The 19,300-nt window shown below is 42.1% G+C and overlaps 1 protein-coding gene across 7 annotated transcripts in view; it reads right to left on the bottom strand.

Moving 5' to 3' along the window:
• Positions 1 to 331: 331 nt before the first annotated feature.
• Positions 332 to 19,300, bottom strand: part of LOC108039043 (sialin) — a 155,540-nt gene continuing 136,571 nt past the window's right edge. For all 7 annotated transcript variants that reach the window (XM_044459239.1, XM_044459236.1, XM_044459233.1 and 4 more), the window contains one exon: positions 332 to 640. In XM_044459239.1, the coding sequence (XP_044315174.1) occupies positions 443 to 640 (198 nt within the window). In that variant the 3' untranslated portion in view covers positions 332 to 442. The remainder of the gene's footprint in view (positions 641 to 19,300) is intronic.

The following is a 19,300-nucleotide window of genomic DNA, read 5'->3' as shown; positions in this document are numbered from 1 at the left end:
CTGGTATTGGTACCAATTTATACTCTTTTGGGTGGATGATTTTATCAAGATGAGATTTTTTCTTGAGGCTTATTATTTAAAATTGGCTTTAATGGTCTCAAAGTTGCTTGGGGGATTTATGTTATCATGATGAAAGTTTGTCACTACATATAAATTTTCCGACCGAAGTTTAAAATTTCTGACCCACGCAATTAATCGGAAGCTTATGCTAACTCTACCCATCGGTTATGTAAATTAGCAGAAGGGCTAAAGGCGAAAGAGATGCCCCTATAATGTTAATAATTTGACATAGTGTACATGGTATATTAGTTGGTAGTGAGATGCTAAATCATTAAACTGTACAAACGGCTAGATTTTTTATTATTACATTCAAAGTCGTCAAACAAAAAGTAACAAAATATTTTTTAATGGTATAAGCAGGGCATTATTTTAAGTACTTTTTTCAAGTCGGTCTGAAATTTTTATCCAAATCTTCTTTTGGTTTCGAGAATATCTTTCCTTCATCTGTATCGTCATGTGTAGGTAGTTCCTTGTTCCAAGATTGTATTTCAGCAGTTCCGAAAATCTGATAAACAGCATAAGTCAATATTGAAATAATCGCGGATACTTCAAAAACACGTCGCCACTGATCAATTGAGTCCTAAAAATATATATATATTTTAAATGTAAAGTTTTAAAATTACTTATTTATATAAATATATATATATATGAGTATCTATATTTAAAGCGGTATAAAATCTACTAATCAACAGAAAAAATTCAATTGAAGTAAACCTATTTCGGAAAAAAAAAATCAATCGGTACTTATATCAAATCGGGTCTTTTTAAAATTAAGCTTTGGACCCGGTAGATATAAATAAATATGAGTATCAATCAACAGAAAAAATTAAATTGAAGTAAACCTATTTCGGAAAAAAAAATCAATCGGTACCTATATCAAAACGGGTGTTCCCCTTTAGAAACAAATATTTAAAGTTAATTTTAGGCTTTGCGCCTTGCGCCATCTCATTATTTTTGACGTAGATAGGGTCGACAATTCATCGACTTTATAGATAGATTCCATATTGTAAAAATTCCAAATGGAATTTGTTGGGCCACTATTGAATCTTGAGAAAAACATGAATGTAATTTTGAAGTATTAATCTGTCTTGAAGTGTATGGATCTAATTTGTTAACCTGAGCTGCGCTCTTAGTGGTAAAGCTTAAGTTCTCGCTCTCATGTAATTCACCACACTGGCCACGAAGGCTATTATCCAACGTAAGAATAAAGAGTTCAATTTTGGTACTGCGACAAGACGGTTGGATTTGCTTCATTAACTTAACTATCCCCCCGACTCCCTACAGTCTCATGTGGGTCAGGAAAACGCTCCTGCTCCATCAAACATTTTGGCGCCCAACGTGGGGCAGGCTAGTTAATTTAAAAAATTAAAAAATTAAAAAAAAAAAATCCTTAGTGTTCAAGTCAACCTGATCGCCCAAAGTTAATTCCGTACGCCGCGCATTGTTACGTTACGATTCGCGCTACTTCATACATATGTGATGCGCTGCTCAACGTTCACCTAACGACACACGCACACTTACATCCGTAGACACGGCAGTACAACCCCCATACACCATCGTTGGAAGGCGCGGGTTGCTCAGAAGATCTGGATTACGCTACGCTGTTCCCAGTCAGCTACGCCACTTATATTCTCGATTGTGGAGCCGAATCTCCATCGCCCCATCGACAATATCATTTCTAACCTGGAAAACCGTTTTGCTGGACTACGTAACGCCACAACGGTAAGGTTACGTCATCAGTGCCAACGCTGCCAGAGCGCTCACGCCAATCGCTGAGTCTCCTTTGGTCTCATTCCGCCGTCACTGTAGTCCTTTTGGTTTAAACCTGCAAGTCCACTGTACACGCGTACAGTCACCACGAGTGCCAATAGCAGTCACCGCGCAACGCATCAACCTGGAACTGGTTCATTGCGGAACCAAAGCGCTGCCAGATATTGAACTACACAAGTTGGCAGCATACGTCTATAACCACACACCAGAAACTTTAATTTATAATTACATACACTTTACAAGGGCTTATTGTAAGTAAATCACAATAACTATGTGTCCCACACCGCTAGACGTATTAAAACAAAAGCGATCTAACATAAGCAGGAGCATTTCCCGCATTGGAGCAGCAGTCGCCAAGACGGAGAAGGTTGAGAAACCAAATGCAGCGCTGACGCCAGCCGAACTCACGTGTCGACTAACTATTTTGGAGGCCTACTTCAAACAAATCATGGCCGTCCAAACCGAAATCGAGGCACTCGACTCAACCGAGGAACAGCTAAACTACCGGGCCGAGCTGGAAGATCTGTTCATCGCTACAAAGGTGACTATAAAGGATCAGCTTGGAGACGACGTGCACAACTCTACGCCGCTCGCCCAAGACACGCTACTCAGGCCTGGACCAACATCATCTCTTAAGCTACCAACTCTTGCGCTCCCGACCTTTGCTGGCGAGTACGCGGAATACAGAAATTTTATTACTACGTTCCTGCAAGTTGTTGATCAGCAGGAAGCGCTATCGCCGATCGAGAAGTTTAATCACCTCATAAACTGTCTCAGAGGCGCCGCCTTAGAAACCATCAAGGCGTTTCAAGTCACTCCAGAGAATTACAGCAAGGCCTTACTTCGCCTAAAGAGCAGGTACGATAACCCCACCATCGTATTCCTGGACAACATAGCGTCACCGAAAATAGTGTACAGTTGCGCAGCCTGGTTGACAACGCATCAGCGTTGTTTAACTCGTTGCGATCTTTAGGATCCGAAGCGCAGATAGCTCAAACGATGTTGATTGCTATTGTCATGGAAAAGGTAGATAAGAGAACCCGGCAGCTCTGGAACGAATCTCTCACGTTCGCAGCACTACCCTCTTGGAATGCCTGCCTCTCCTTGATTGAGCGGCACTGCCAACATTTGGAGTCCTCAATACATCACATCGGCAATCCGAATACGGCTCAAAATACATCCGGCAGAACGCGACAACCGCAAGCTCCACGCATGGGCCACAGCTTTACGTGCTCCACGCAAGCGTGTCCTATATGCTCTGGCAGGGATCATCGGATTTTTAGATGTTCGCGACTGCCAAACATGTCGCCTGCCCAACGCCTAGAAGCTGTCCGGACAAAATCGCTGTGCACAAACTGCCTTGGAAAGGCTCATCATCCGTCAAATTGTCCATCTTCAAATAGGTGCAGAATATGTTCACGGCTGCATCACACTATGCTTCACTTCGATCCGTCAGGACAGGAATCCAGGAGTCCTAGGCGGCCAAGTCCGACTAATGCGCCACCTCAGCACCATGTCGCTGAGGCCGTCGCTCACGCACACGTGGATACCCACCACGACCAAATCATTCTGGCTACAGCCATAATACTAGTGCAGGATGCTGTGGGGAACTACGTACCAGGACGTGCATTACTGGACTCTTGCTCCCAAGTTAACTTCATGTCCGAAGACTTCGCTCAACAACTTCGTTTGCCCCGAAGCAAGGGACATATCGACATTCGAAGCATTGGCGATTCTTTCACCCGCATCAAGCATCGCATTTCGACCGTTGTAAAGTCACGATTCGGTGAAGCAGAGTTACCCGTCGAATGCTGTATAACCTCGAGAATCGCCTATCAACCCGATGCAGAAATCGACATTTCATCATGGAGCCTCCCAGACAACGCTCCACTGGCTGATGAGAGATTTTATCAGTCTCGCCATATCGACCTTCTTCTTGGCACAGAAACGTTCTTCACCGCTTTGTTTATTGGCCAAATCAAGTTGGGTCCCCATCTTCCCATGTTGCAAAAGACGATCTTTGGATGGGTAGTATCAGGGCGTACCGGCAATCAAGGCCATGCCGCCCAAGCCCATAGTTTCCTTTCATCAGAGGATTCAATAAACCTGAACCTGGAGCGCTTATGGCGTATAGAGGAAGTTTCTACTACGCCATTAACACTTACTCCACCGCAAGCTAAATGCGAATCGATCTTCCAAAAATCTGTCTGTCAAGTAGCGGATGGAAGACTGATGGTTCAACTGCCCTTCAAGGATGACCCTAATCTGTTGGGGAGGTCTCTTGAAACAGCACGGCTAAGATTTGCATCGTTGGAACGTCGCTTAAGCCGAAACGCGAATTTGCGAGCCGATTACACGAATTTTATGGAAGAATATGAGCGCTTGGGTCACATGGAATTAGTAACCAGCCCACTCCTCAACGAACCCCACTACTACATACCACACCACTGCGTGTTTAAACTCAACAGCACGTCAACTAAACTAAGGGTAGTCTTCGACGCCTCGTGCCCAACAAGCACCTTCAAGTCCTTAAACGACATCCTTCTAGTTGGACCCACGATTCAACCAGACTTGTTTAAAATCTTATTAAAGTTCCGGACTCATCGTTATGTACTAACTGCTGGCGTCGTCAAGATGTACCGGCAGGTATTAATTGATCCATCGCATCGTAAATTTCAGTACATCTTATGGAGAAGCTCCAACGACCAGGAGATTCGCACATACCAGCTGAACACCGTTACTTACGACACCGCATCAGCGCCGTATCTAGCAATTCGCAGCCTGTCTCACCTCGCCAATCAACATGCAAGTTCACATAAAATTGGAGCAGAAGCCATAAAATCGTGTTTTTATGTGGATGACTTTCTCGGTGGAGCAAATAAGCTAGATCAATTGAACCAGATTCAAACCGAAGTCATCGCTATCCTCACGGCCGGCAAGATGGAACTAGCAAAATGGCACTCCAACTATCAGGATTTCGTCAATGATACAACGGTCAAGGAGCTAAATCTCGACGACTACGCTACGACAAGCACATTGGGACTGAAGTGGGACCAACGAGAAGACATCTTCAAATTCTCATTCAACTGCAGCACAGCTCCGGAAAGTATCACAAAGCGAACCATTCTCTCGGTGGCCTCATCCCTCTTCGATCCGCTGGGACTTGTCTCGCCAGTTATTATGGTGGCAAAAATCCTTCTACAGGAAATTTGGCTTCTTAGATTGCAGTGGGATGAATCAGTGCCAATGACACTCCAACAAGCGTGGCTATCGTTCGTGTCGTCGCTACAGCATTTGGACTCTCTGCTCATCCCACGTTTCTGCCTGCAGCCCCATTCAGATGAGCTCCAACTTCACGGCTTCAGCGATGCTTCAATAAGAGGGTATGGATGTTGCATCTACGCAAAAACAAGGCGTCCCGATGGCCACGTCGAAGTTCATCTAATCGTCTCAAAGTCGCGTGTGGCACCAACGAAGAAGAAGACGCTGCCGCAGCTCGAGCTCTGTGGAGCGCATCTTCTAGCACGACTCTACAACCAGATAAAGGCAGCCTTTCTACAACACACGCCCGAGACGTTTCTGTGGACAGATTCACAGCTGGTGTTGCATTGGATTCGACAACATTCTGCGACACTTTCTACGTTTGTCGGCAACCGGATATCCGATATCCAAGAATTCACTCCAGACTGTCACTGGAGGTTCGTTCCGACACGGCACAACCCAGCTGACATGATCTCCAGAGGATGCAACCTTTCAGAACTCACCAACTCAATATGGTTCCACGGACCTACATTTCTATCAAATCTGCCGACATTATGGCCACCTAATGTACACGGCAATCTGGACATGGATGTCGTATCTTCAGAAAAACGCAAATCAGCATTCCTTGCATCGACATCGCCTTCCAGAAATAGAGTCTTGGAAGCCCTCCACAACAAGGAATCACACCAGTCTGGCCTAAGATTGGTAGCATGGATGCTTCGATTTTGCGACCGATGTCGGAAGAAAAACCCCTTCACTACGAGGTCACTTTCCCCACTGGAACTGCGAAGGGCCATGCTTTGCGTCGCATGGAACCTACAACAGCGATATTTCATCGAGGAAATAACTCTCTTGCAAAAAGGCGCGCCGGTTCGTAGCCATCTTAAATTCTTATCGCCCTTCTTGCAGATCACAGATGGATTCAACCTGCTTCTCGTCGGAGGACGATTGGAGCTCGCATCGATCCCAGACACCCACAAGCATCCTATATTGCTTCCCGCTAAGGATGTTGCTGTCGTCAATTACGTACGTCATCTACACCTGCGGCACTACCACGCTGGACCAAGGGTCCTGGTGGGACTAATGCGGCTGGAGTTTTGGGTCGTGAATGCCCGAGATGTCGCTCGTCGTGTTGTACGCAACTGTGTCCACTGTGTGCGCTACAGGCCTAAGCTGCTGCAACAACTTATGGGCAGCCTCCCAGTCGAGAGAATTACCCTGTCAAGACCATTTGCTCGATGTGGAATAGACTTCTGCGGGCCGGTTCATACTTATCTACGCGTTCGAGGAAAGGTGCCCGTTAAAAGCTACATCGCAATATTTGTGTGCTTCGCCACAAAGGCGGCGCATATCGAAATCGTCGGAGACCTATCAACTGATTCGTTCTTGGGCGCTCTGAAGCGGATGATCGCCAGACGTGGTCTACCTGCAGACATCTTTTGCGACCATGCGACGAATTTTGTAGGCGCGAGCAACAAGTTGCAGGACGTGAAGGACTTTTTCTTCAGCACCAAGAACCAGCAAGACATTATATCGTACTGTACAAACGAATTTGTAACGTTCCATTTCATACCTCCTAGGGCTCCACACTTTGGCGGCCTCTGGGAGGCTGCCGTTAAAAGCGCCAAGAATCTCTTGTACCGCACGCTCAAGGATGCCCGATTGACCTTCGAGGAGCTCTCAACTGTCGCTGCTGAGACTGAGGCGATCCTAAACTCTCGCCCGCTCTCTCCACACTCATCGGACCCCAGCGATTTGGCCGTCTTAACGGCTGGTCATTTCTTAACCGGGGACGCTCTTCGAGCACTCCCAGACTGGCCTGTCAAGGATGATCAGATCAACTGCTCTCAACGATGGAAGCGTGTCAGCGCCATCAAGCAACACATCTGGAGGCGCTGGTCTACGGAGTATCTTCACGATATTCAGGCCAAATCAAACTGGACGAGTGGATCTTCGAATATTGCAGTCAACGAAATGGTCCTAATCCACGAAGATCATGTCCCTCCTCATCGATGGCTGTTAGGTCGCATCGAAGCAACTATACCAGGTCAGGACAACCACGTCCGGGTCGCGGATGTTCGCACGTCGAAAGGAATCATAAGGCGACCGATTCACAAATTGGCCCGTTTACCAATTAATTTAAAGTAACTAGGTACTTTCAATGGGGCCGGAATGTTGGGCCACTATTGAATCTTGAGAAAAACATGAATGTAATTTTGAAGTATTAATCTGTCTTGAAGTGTATGGATCTAATTTGTTAACCTGAGCTGAGCTCTTAGTGGTAAAGCTTAAGTTCTCGCTCTCATGTAATTCACCACACTGGCCACGAAGGCTATTATCCAACGTAAGAATAAAGAGTTCAATTTTGGTACTGCGACAAGACGGTTGGATTTGCTTCATTAACTTAACTATCCCCCCGACTCCCTACAGTCTCATGTGGGTCAGGAAAACGCTCCTGCTCCATCAAACAGAATTCTAGAATTTTTACAAATTCCAAATGGAATTCTAGAATTTTTACAATATGGAATTCTTTAGTCTCGACTTATGTGTCAGGCTAACCGGTTGTGTTTATTTCAGAGCTCCCGTATTTAAAAAAAAAAAAAAAAAAGTTTTATACAAAATTCTGTTTTTCTGTGTCTTTAGGATTTTTCTTTTGACTTTCTTAACAAAACATTTGCCGGCCTTGCCTTCGGTTGGCAGGCCGGCTGCTGCGGTAAACTTTCTTTTTCTTTATTTTCTTAGTTCATTTCGCTAGAACAATGTCAGATGCTGGTACAGTTCCCAAAAAAGATGTCTTCCAATTTCAAGCCATCTCGAGGAAAGGTTGTCGTGAAATCAATCATGACTCTCATGTGGCTAAGCACTCGGTCTTTGCTAAGGACCAAGATACGCGACCACCAGTCAATACAGATGAAGCTGTTATGAATGCCTCTAGGAATGCCAAGGCGACTGCCTTTGATGCCAATAGGTGCCTCTCTGATACTTCTGATGAATTTGATGATTCCAATTATTCAGACACCTCATCTGTCCCGACTATGACCATTTTTACCCCCAAGTAGATTAGTAAGAATGCTGCCGATGATGAACGCTTTTTTCAGGTAAATAACCTAAGGAAAAGACGAAATCTTGACATACTCGGAGGTAGTAATATCAACAAATCATCGCTGCCAAACCCTGTTGGCGACCATAAACGTCCTCAAGCTCCAGCCTCTGGCATGACCATACAATCACATTCTCAAGTCAAGAAGACTCTACCTACTCAGGAAAGAACAATAGCTTTGCTATTTTGTCTGACGATGATGATGATGATACAATGACTTCCACTCATAATAATGAATCAATCAGCACCTCTAAACTTGGTCATGGATTGTCTGAGCCTGTTGAAGCTAACTTGTATTTGGTGTCCCGACGCAATGCCTCTTCTCAAGCTAAAACCAAGAAACGTGATCCCCGTTCGCCACCCTTTTGAGGGGAATCACTGATTTTAGGCAATTAATTTCCTTACTATCTTCTGTGACCAATGGTTTTCGCCTCAAGACAACTGGTAAATCTTCCTGTAGGGTTACTGTGGATGACGGCAATGTTTACCGTGTAGTCCAGAAGCTTTTCAAGGATAATGGAATTACTGTCAGCACTTTTCAGTTTAAAAATGAACGAGCCTTTCGAGTCGTCATCAAGGGACTTCACGCTTCCACTGAAAAAGCCGAAATTACTGCAAAACTTAAAGCTTTGGGACACAACCCTCGGAATGTATTCAACCCCCCTGGTGAAAATGGGAAGGCGAACCGGGATATATTCTTTGTGGAGCTGGAACCAGCTAAAAATAACAAAAATGTATATGATATCCAGATAATTAACTACCAGGTGGTTAAAGTGGAACCGCAGCTTCAGAGAAAGGGTCTTTTAAGGTGTTCCAGATGTCAAGAATTTGGACATTCTAAAAATTTTTGCTTACTCTTGCCAAAGTGTGCCAGATGTGCTGGTGACCATGAAACAAAAGACAAGGAGAGGTGCTTGGTCATAAATGAGGAACAACTCAAGTGCATTAAATGTGGTTCTAATCATAGTGCGTCTTCCCGTCGATGTCCTGCCTATTTAGAGGCTATTGAAAGACGTAAGCCCACTGGTTCTGTAGAGCGTAGACCCACTCAAAAACGTACTTTTAAGCGTGCCATGCCCCGGCTCAAAATGCTTGGTTTTCTACGCGTCTTTCTGCATCCTCAAGTCAGACTTCGCCAACGGCTAATTCAAATCCAACTGAAAAGACCTCCTTGGTTGAACAACCTACTCAGGACAGGCTTCTGGAATTTATTAATGGATTAAGGAAGCAACAAGAGGCTGCTGCGATAGCCCAAGCGGCTGCAATTGATAAGTTGGTGTTTACGCTTTGATCAAATGATGTCAGTAATGACGACCACACTACAAATGTTACAGACCGTGATTTCTAAGCACGCCAATCTATCAGGGTCAACGCAATGCGATGACTAATTACGGTATAAATATCGTTATTTGGAACGCCAACAACTTAGTTGGCAAATCACTCGAGATTGAGCACCTCCTCCAGGAACGCAACATTGACATTTTATTGATCTCAGAGGCACATTTTACCAGCCGTACATTATTCTACATTAATGGATTGGAATGCGCACCACAGTTTCTGGGGGTGCAGGCGATCATGCCCTCGGGGAAACACCCTGATGTCAGTTATTGCTGACTCAAATATGCAGATTTTGGCTACTGGCGGACCCACTCATTTTCCTTGGATCAATGACCACCTCCCGAAGCCACTGATTTTGCTGTGTACAAAGGCATCCCGTGCAACCACCTTACAACCTCAGAGTGCCCGGGACTTTCCTCTGATCATATTCCGCTCCTGATATATTTTTGCGTGGCTGCCTATACGATCGTTACCAAATCCAGGCTTCTTCTCCGGGGCTCGGATCTTAAAAGATTCAGTGCGCAACTTACTGCTCTGACTCAGGAGCAACCTTCTCTTCTTTCTGTGGACGACGTAGATTCCTTTGCTGAGGTCTTAGTTTAACAGATCCATCAAGCCGCCCCTCCTCCTAGAAGTATACCTATTCCTCCTCCATCTTGGGCTCATTCAAAGCCAGAAATTGCTGCCTTGGCCAGAAAGGGTCATGCACTTCGCAGTGTCTGGATGAGGACGAGGCATACCATCGATATGGCAAGGTGGAAGGCTACTGTATCAGAGCTAAGGAAAGTCCTCCGTTCGGCCAAGTCAGAATTTTTTAAAGACAAGCACAGTGCAATTGGTCCTAACCAGAATCGCGGTTTTGCGCTCTGGAAATGCACCCGCAACCTTAAAAGACAGCCGCTTCAGAGGTTTTCCCTTAAACGTGGTGATGGGACTTGGGCCCACAGTGATTCCGAGATTGCTGAAGTATTTGCTGATGATCTTAAAAATCGCTTTACTCCATTCGAATTTGCAACAAGCGAAGAAGTCCAGACAACAATCTCTAGGTTAGGACTTTCATTTGGCCCTCCTGTTACTGTCCGTCCAGTAGACGAAGATGAATTACGTGGTCATATAAAGCGACTGGTTACTACTAAAGCTCCTGGCATGGACGCGATTGATGGCAAAGTAGCAAAGGCTCTGCCTAGCTCTGTCATTGCACAGCTCTGTCTCCTCTTTAATGCTTGCCTGGACCTTGGTTATTTTTCATCACCTTGGAAACGAGCATTAGTCACAATGGTGGCAAAAAAAGGAAAAGACCCATGTTGCCCGCAATCTTATAGGCCGATTAGTTTGCTGTCCACTTTCTCCAAGATTTTTAAGCGGATCATGCTTGGTAGACTTCTAGCTATTAACGCCTTTGAAGACGCACTTCCGAACCACCAGTTTGGTTTCCGTAGTCGCCATAGTGCTATCGAGCAAGTGCACAGAGTAATTAACCATGTCCTGGGGGCTTTCGAAGACCACAAATACTGCTCAGCCGTTTTTCTCGATGTTCGACAGGCCTTTGACAGGGTTTGGCACGAAGGACTGTTCTACAAGCTAATGCCGCTTTTGCCTGAAAGGCTCTGGAATCTCATTGTATCGTTCTTAGATAAAAGGGAGTTTGCTGTAGACATTCGTGGACACCGTTCTGGACTTCGCCCAATTCGTGCTGGTGTCCCGCAGGGAAGCGTCCTTGGTCCGGTCCTGTATACAATTTACACTTCGGATCTTCCAAACCCAGTTGCTCGTGGTACACTCCTGGCCACATATGCAGATGACACTGCATTTCTTGCAGCTGGTAGCACCACTACGTCTGCGTCCCGACGTGTCCAGACATTCTTAGACGAATTTGAGTGCTGGGCCTCTCGATGGAACATTGCGCTTAATGTTGACAAAACGCAACATGCCACTTTTGCTCTCCGTAGCCTTTACATTGATGGGAATAGGCTCAAGCACGAAGATAAGGTGACATACCTCGGAGTTACCTTAGACTGTCGCCTTTGTTGGAAGGGACAAATTGATCGAGTTTGTGGATCAGCAAGAACAAAACTTGACAAAATGGACTGGCTCCTTCGTCCAGGCAGCGGCCTATCCCTTGAAGCTAAGATGCGGCTTTTTAAGGCCATTGTCCTTTCAACTTTAAACTGGGTAATCACTTGTTGGGGCACGGCCTGTGATTCGTCACTAAAAAGGGTGCAAACATGCATTACAAAGGCTCTCAGGAGGATGCTAGGGGTGAAGTGGCACCATTATGTAGAAAACCGGGTTATGTTCCAGGACACGGAAGTGCCGACGGTAACGAAGACGATTTGCTCACACATGCAAACTGTCTGGCAAGACATCTTGCGACACCACTGGGTCGACGGCGTCTCCGCAGACGACACCCGGCAGACTTATGGATTCTCGGTCGTGACAGACACGGTCGTCTTCTGTAATAACACATCTTGTTTAACTTTTGACCGGCTATGACCACACCTGATTTGCTCAAGAATGGAGCATCCGTTACCCGCTTTTTTTTGGGATCTTTAGGAATAATTTGTCAATACACGAAAACAAGGTCCATCCTTGTGTGGCGTGTTCAACAAATTATAACAAAAAAAAAATTGAATAAATTGAAATTGAACCCCTCTTTTTATAATATATACACTTATATTTTAATAGATAGTTTTGATTTAGTTTTTTTTTTATTTACCTTTGACCTATTTGTGATACGTTTATCGTTTACAATTTCAAAGCAACATCTAAGCTTTCGTTCATTTCTTAGCACTTACGAGTGAAAATGAAAAATGAAAAAAAACTGCTGTCACAAAAATAACCCGATAAAAACGTCTTTTGTTTTTACCCTTAAATTCATTTTTCAAAATAGGTAGGTATGTTGGTCAAACCGTATAAATGAATAATAATAACACCAATCCTAGTATTGCATTTGGCTCAAGTTCACTCACCATAGTGCCTAAAATGTATAAGTTAAGCACCGTATGTAAGTTTTGCGGAAGTAAAAGTACAATCTTGTAGATTAGAGCTTCCAGCCATACTCTGTCAAACGCATGGGAGATGTACGATTTTATTGCCAACAAATCTTTTTATTTAATGTATAGTTCTGTTGTGAAAGACAATTTCGGGAATGTTGCCATTTTGTTTTGGAGATATATGTAAGACCTTACATTTTTCAATAGAAGAAATGCCCCAGATAAAACGACCCACTGTTGAAATTAAGTAAAATGGAGATATAAATATTTGTGTCTGTTTAAAATGGATGAGATTTGCTCAAAAGCAAACCACCGATAGTGGAGAACCCTGAGGGATGCCATTGTGAGGCTAATGTTGTTTGATGTCGAGTTATTTTCTCGAACCCTAAAAGTTCTGTTGATCATGAAGGCTTTGATAAGATACGCGATCAAAGTACGTTGCAGAATGGATACGTGATTTTTTTAAGAAAGGGCCTTCGATGCGAAGTGTTGAAATCTCAACTCTTTTTACTCTTTTGACTCTTTTTAAATGCAAATGTGTAGATATGATCCTGTTTGGAACATTGTTTTAAGGTCCTCAAAAGTTTATCTTTTACAACTGATGGTAAATTTATTTTTTTATTTTTGTCAAAACGGTGACATTTCCCTTTGCCGTATAATTCCATATATTTGAGTCAAGAAGGTAAGGGTCGTTTATATAGGTTTGCTTTAATTGAATTTACTGCTGAAAGAAGTTGTTGTCGGCCAAATTTCCTTGCAATTTTCTTCGGACAGGTAAGGAGACCAGTTTCTGTTTTCAAATATTTTATTGGGATGGGTGGCACCTCAGGTAGGCAATTGACATCGGATCATATCTTTTTAGAGGTGGTGAGAGGTGAGATTCTGGAAGTGAAATTCTAAGAGCCGGTGCGTTTGGCAGCTAGATTGGCCTTTTTAAAGCATCGGCTAGCTCTTTTGTATAGTAAACGAATTGGAATCGTCAGGACCGATTTGTACATGTGGAATAGATTTTGTTTATCGTCCCTAAGCTCCTGGAAAGAATTGTTCCACCAGGGCACTTTGGCCTTGGGATGAATGCTTTTTTGTTTTAGGAATGCCGCTGCCCTTATGGAGCTTGGCTGTTTAGGCAACCAGTTTTCCAAGTCCAGATACTCGTGCATTTTTTTAAAAAAGTGCCAACTGGGCAAGTTGTTTTAGTATTTTGTTAACGGTGGGAATTAAAAAGATCTGAATCGGATTGATACCTTGGTTGTAATTGGAAAGTGATCGGTGGGTACTTAAAAGCACTGAATCGGATTGATACCTTGGTTATGATTGGAAGGTGATCGCTGCCATTAAGATTTGATAAAGCAAAGCTAGAGCAATTTATTTTTTTTGAGCTGAAGTTCATGGAACTCTTACGTAAGTTTTCAATAAGTTCTTTTCTTTTTTGATTTGGGGCTGTCGCTTAGGACAGCAAAACGATTACCCTGTAAATTGGGGGTTCAGGCTTTAGGCAGACGTTGGGCACTCGGAAGGGGTAGTTGTGTACACAGGTTTTAAAGATCAACGGTGAGAAAGATAAAAATGCGTCCGCACTCAATGACTGTTAGTCGGTTGTTTCGTGTTGGATTCCAAATGGTTGATCCTTTAGTAGAAGACTATACGCGTCGGGTCATAAGATATAGTTTTGTAAAAATGTAACCAGTTGAACTGGTATATTGCGCAATGTAGGATCTTAAGACACCGCGCCAGCCTCTGATGCTTGCGATGCAAGATGAGAAGCTTGGGAACGGCCTATCAAGAGCAAATGAGGCGAGAATGCCGAAGAAGTAAAGTGCAACCATGTCAAATGGTAAACAAACGGGAAGAAAAACAAGGCAGATCGCAATTCTACCTGCTAGGTTGTACACCTTGCAATCCAGACCGAACTCCAGGGGCATGTGTTAAAGGTGACTGAACGATAAAAGGAGTACTCTCAGTTCGATCTGGTCAGTGATTTTCACCCGGCCCATCTTAGGGAGGTTTGCATAAAATTCAAAATTCGAAATAAGGAAAAATATTTAAAAGTTCGGGGAAAAAAGTAATAGTAGGATCAATTTTGTGCCAATGAAGCTAGTATTAATCGTTTTAGGAGCGGCAGAGTTAAGATTTGAGATTATAGGAAAGAGTCTATTATAGTCAGAACATAATACTCTAAAAGGCTCATGCAAGGCATAGTTACATCTACAATGATTTAATATTAGGGGAATATAATTTCAAGTTAATCTACTTGGCACAGAAAAGTTTAGCCGACTTACCAAGTCGAGGGAGTCAATATCACCATGTATAAGGCTATAAATGAAGACAGTACCAAGCATCGTTCTACAGTTGGCTAGGGAGGGTAAATTAATCAACAGAAGTCTACTAGAATAAGAAGGTAAGTTAAGATTTGCATCCCAATTAAGGAGCCGCAAAGCAAAAAGAAGAAAGTTTTTTTGTACTGATTATACGACCAATATGTATTCCGTATTGCGGACTCCAGACGGGAGAACCATACTTCAGAATCGGACGGACTAGGGAAATAAATAGAGTTTTAGATAAATAAGGATCATCGAATTCTCCAATCCAAGCACTCCTCTGGCTTTATTAACCATGGACGAAATGTGGTTTGAAAATTTTAGCTTAGGGTCCAAGAGAGCGCCAAGATCGTTTACAAGAGTTATTCTATCCAAAGAGCGGCCACTTACTGTGTAAGTCGCATATATCGGGTTGACCTGATAAAAAGTCATCAGCTTGCACTTGGATGCGTTTAAATTAAGTAAATTATCTCGGCACCAGTTTTGAAAATTATCTAGATCGGATTGTAAGTCTAAATGGCTGGAAATGTCATCCGCGAACATAAGTACGCGAAATTGACTTATAATTGAGGGAAGATCGTTAATAAATAATGTAAAAAGTAATGAACCCAGATGGCTCCCTTGTGCGACACCAGAGGTAACAGGGAGAAGTTTAGAAATATAATTTTTAAAAAGGACCCTCTGAACTGCCATTCAGGTAACTTGAGATCCATGTACGGAGATCAATTGGAAAGCCTAACAAGTCAAGTTTCCAAATAAGAAGTAAGTGATTTACAGAGTCAAATGCTTTACTAAAGTCAGTGTATCTTACAAGGATTTACAGCTCGCTCTATTTCGGTGCTAAGTATGGCGTTTGCAGTCCTAATTTTTGAAAAAACGCCGCTAGTCATGTGGGGGCGTTTGTGTTTACCTGAGATTTTTATTGATGTTACTTACACGAACACGGCTTTCCTTACCAGGATAAGCCTTGATGATTCGTCCGCGGCCAACTCATATCCAATCTTAAGGGTACATTTTCTCAATGTCCGCAGTGAATATGAACTTATAAGCCCTACCGTTAAATCGCTCTGTACCGTGGGTCTGGCAGGCAGTATTTTATTAAAAGACTTATTGCTAGTTCTTTTGCGGGAAGCGTCAAACACGACAAACCGCGATTCTTCATTTTACGAAATGCGCATGACAACATACTTGGACATAGATTTCTTCATTGCCTTCTATATGACGTATAATTTCTTTTTTTTAATTTTATGAATCATGCATAAAAATAGTTTTTGATCTATTTTTGTCCAATTTAATTTTCCATCAACCTTCGGAAAGTTTAGTCTTAGTAGCTGCACATCAGTGTTGCAGTGTTGCAAGTACTACTTTCATTTCTGTTTGTAACTTTTCTGGGGCTCCTTGTTGTAGCCTTTCTGAATCGGATTATCCAACTCTTCATAAATTCTTAAACGAACCCTTTGTTCTTGTGACCACACCGATTACAGAAGTTTGTTGGAGGCTTGTAATTTTGCCGAGGCGTATTTTTTAAGCGCGCTAATTGATTCTCGTAAGCGTTAAAAATCCGATCCATTAGTGCCTCTGTTCCATTAAATTCTGTATAATAGACGAAATCTCCCAAAAATCGGAATTTAAATATTTTTAATAGGTATGTTTATAAATTCGTTGAGAACTTGCTAATTGGCCGAGGCGCATTTCTTAAGCGCGCTAATTAAGTCACGTTTGCGTAAAAAAACATATCCATGGACGCCTATATTCTATCAAATTCTATATTAAGGAAGGGATCTGCGCCAAATCGGAATTTAAATATTTTTAATAAGTATGCAGAAGATGAAGAGCAGCCCGGTGTTTATTGCTCTTAACTCTGGTGTTACATTAGAGAAAATACACCTACAATAGCCCAAAAGCACACAATTTATTAGTGTTAATTATTAAAGTTTTCTTGCAAGCCTTAACTATTTTTGTAACGTGTTCATTTTTCCCTCCTGGATCTGACATAATAATATATGAACAACGTCTGGTATTAAATCTGTTTTATATCTTCTTTCTGACCGTGATCATATGATTGTTTTGGCTTTTAATCTCCCAGATGTATCTTAGTTGTCTTTTACTGACATACATTTTTTCAAACTTGTATCTGATCGCGACTTTGTTGATGTTTTTTTAGATCTATCATTTCAGCAAATAAGCTCTACCCGTACTTATCTAAATAATCAATCTGGTATTGGTTTTGGATCCGCCTAAGGTCGTTGTGTGCAGAATTTGTCACCTATTTGTCCCATAGGACCGATATTATCCCAGATACTTTACGTAGTTTACCATACATAAATGAAATGATTTTTTCATAACTGCGACTTTAACAAACTACTTGATTGATTTACTAAATATAACTGGACAAATTTATTCAATTGCATGGATATGGAAAGTGCCACTAAACTCAACTATTTTTTTAATGAATTCGTTCCTGACAGTGGATCTCCCATGGTGGCTTATACAGGAGCTTCAAAGACTTAAAAACATTTGAACAAATCACATTTAAACAAGAAGTACAAAAGGGCGGGAAGTGATACCTAGATTTATCAAATTCGAATATTTTTGTAACCATTGAAAACCATAATTTTTAAATAACCCGATAAAGCCATAATCTATGAAAGCCAAGCGTTTTGCCATACGCTTTCAAGCTACTCTTTCAAGCTACTTAAGTGCATATTCTTCTTTAAATTTCCCTTACCATTTAAATAGGTTTTTTTTCCTCGGTAATTACAATAAATGTCCCATACAACCCTTAGGGTTAGCTTAAGTTTTGTGCCGCAACTATTTGTAAACCGATTTATAAACCGTTTTATTTGTTTACCTCAACATATGACATTTCAATCTATCTCGAAATATTTTTTGATTATTGCTCTCCAAATTTAAAAAGAGTTTATCTAATTCGATGATCCTCATCATTTGTTAATAACTTCGCTTGTCCGTCCTTATTTAAAATATTGCGTTCCTGTATGCAATGCACAATTTCAAGTAGACTGGACCGTATTGCGTCAATTGTGTATTCGGACGTTGATGCACTATGATCAGCGCAAACAAATGGCCCTTACGACACCAAGCAGTGCTTGTTACGCGCGAAGCCCAATAGGCGTAAAACGAGATCGCGAGAAGTGAAAAAGGACAATATAGAAGCGGACAGACTAAGTTAGAAATACGTAGGAGACTAATACTAATACTAATTTTGTGCTAAGTAAGATAAAGAGTCGGTAGTAGAAATAACGGTTCATGCATAGTTAGATCTACAAATATTTAAAGTCAAAGGAACATAGTTCCTGGTAATTCTATTATGCAAGGATAAGTTTATGCGACCCAGTAATGTAGGACTCCCCACATCCCCGTGAATAAGTTTATAAATAAAAGTTGTGCCAAGCATCGTTCTACGGTTTAATAAGGATGATAGATTAATTAGGAGAAGTCTATTAGAGTAGGATGGTAAAATAAGGCTTGCATTACAGTTAAGGCCCCGTAAAGCAAATAAAAAAAAGTTCTTTTGCACAGACTCTATCCGGTCTATATGTACACCATACAGAGGACAGCAAACTGCTAAACAGTACTACAGAATTGGACGGACTAGTGAAACGAACAGAGTCTTTTAAACATAGGGATCATCGAATTCCTTTGACCACCTTTTAATAAATCCAAGTACTCCCCTGGCTTTATTCATCATAGAAATAATATGGTCACAAAACTTAAGTTTTGGGTCAAGAAGGACGCATATAATAGTTATAATGATTGGACAATCTTGTCAAATGGAAAATTTTTGTTGAAATGGATTCATAGAGTTGGTAAGACGTTTAACTTTTAATGTGCCTTTTAGGCAACCTGCAGTTTTCAACCTCTTAACTTGTGAAGATAAACATCAAATTTTGGACTGTTTGATTCTTTTTGGATTCTGTGTAAAAATTATAATTACCCTTATTATCAAATTTGAAATATTTATACCGGCTCTGAAAACTAAAATTCTATAGCATCGCCCCACCTAACTTTTTTGTTGTAAATTTATATATGTATACCGTCTATATTTAATTGTATCTTCCTTAGAAGGCCCGCGAGTAACAAGCTAATTCTTGGATTCGTTGGGTAACCTGTTTGAACTGTTTATAGTGCATTAACGATAACAAGGTCATGCCACATTGAGAAATGGTAAATAACAGTTATATATTAATTCGGTCACTGCATATTTAAACAAAGGGGCAGGGGCCGGGATGACTACTCAGTCTTAGCATTTCAGCAGATGCGACACTTAAAACTCTACTACTGGTGGCGCCGAAATTAATAGGAGACCAGCTGGTTTTTTTGTTTAGAAATTGGTTGGCTAAAAAGCGGATATCTAATGGGCGAGCCACTTAACTGTAACGGTTCTCCTTGTTTTTTTTTAATCTGGAAACCAAATTGCAGTTACGTTTTCCGTGCAAGAC

Source organism: Drosophila rhopaloa, unplaced genomic scaffold, assembly GCF_018152115.1.
Source record: "Drosophila rhopaloa isolate 14029-0021.01 unplaced genomic scaffold, ASM1815211v1 contig_182, whole genome shotgun sequence".
NCBI classification, from domain to species: domain Eukaryota; kingdom Metazoa; phylum Arthropoda; class Insecta; order Diptera; family Drosophilidae; genus Drosophila; species Drosophila rhopaloa.
Note: the sequence above shows the minus strand (reverse complement) of the source record. Positions and strands in the feature narration are given on the sequence as shown.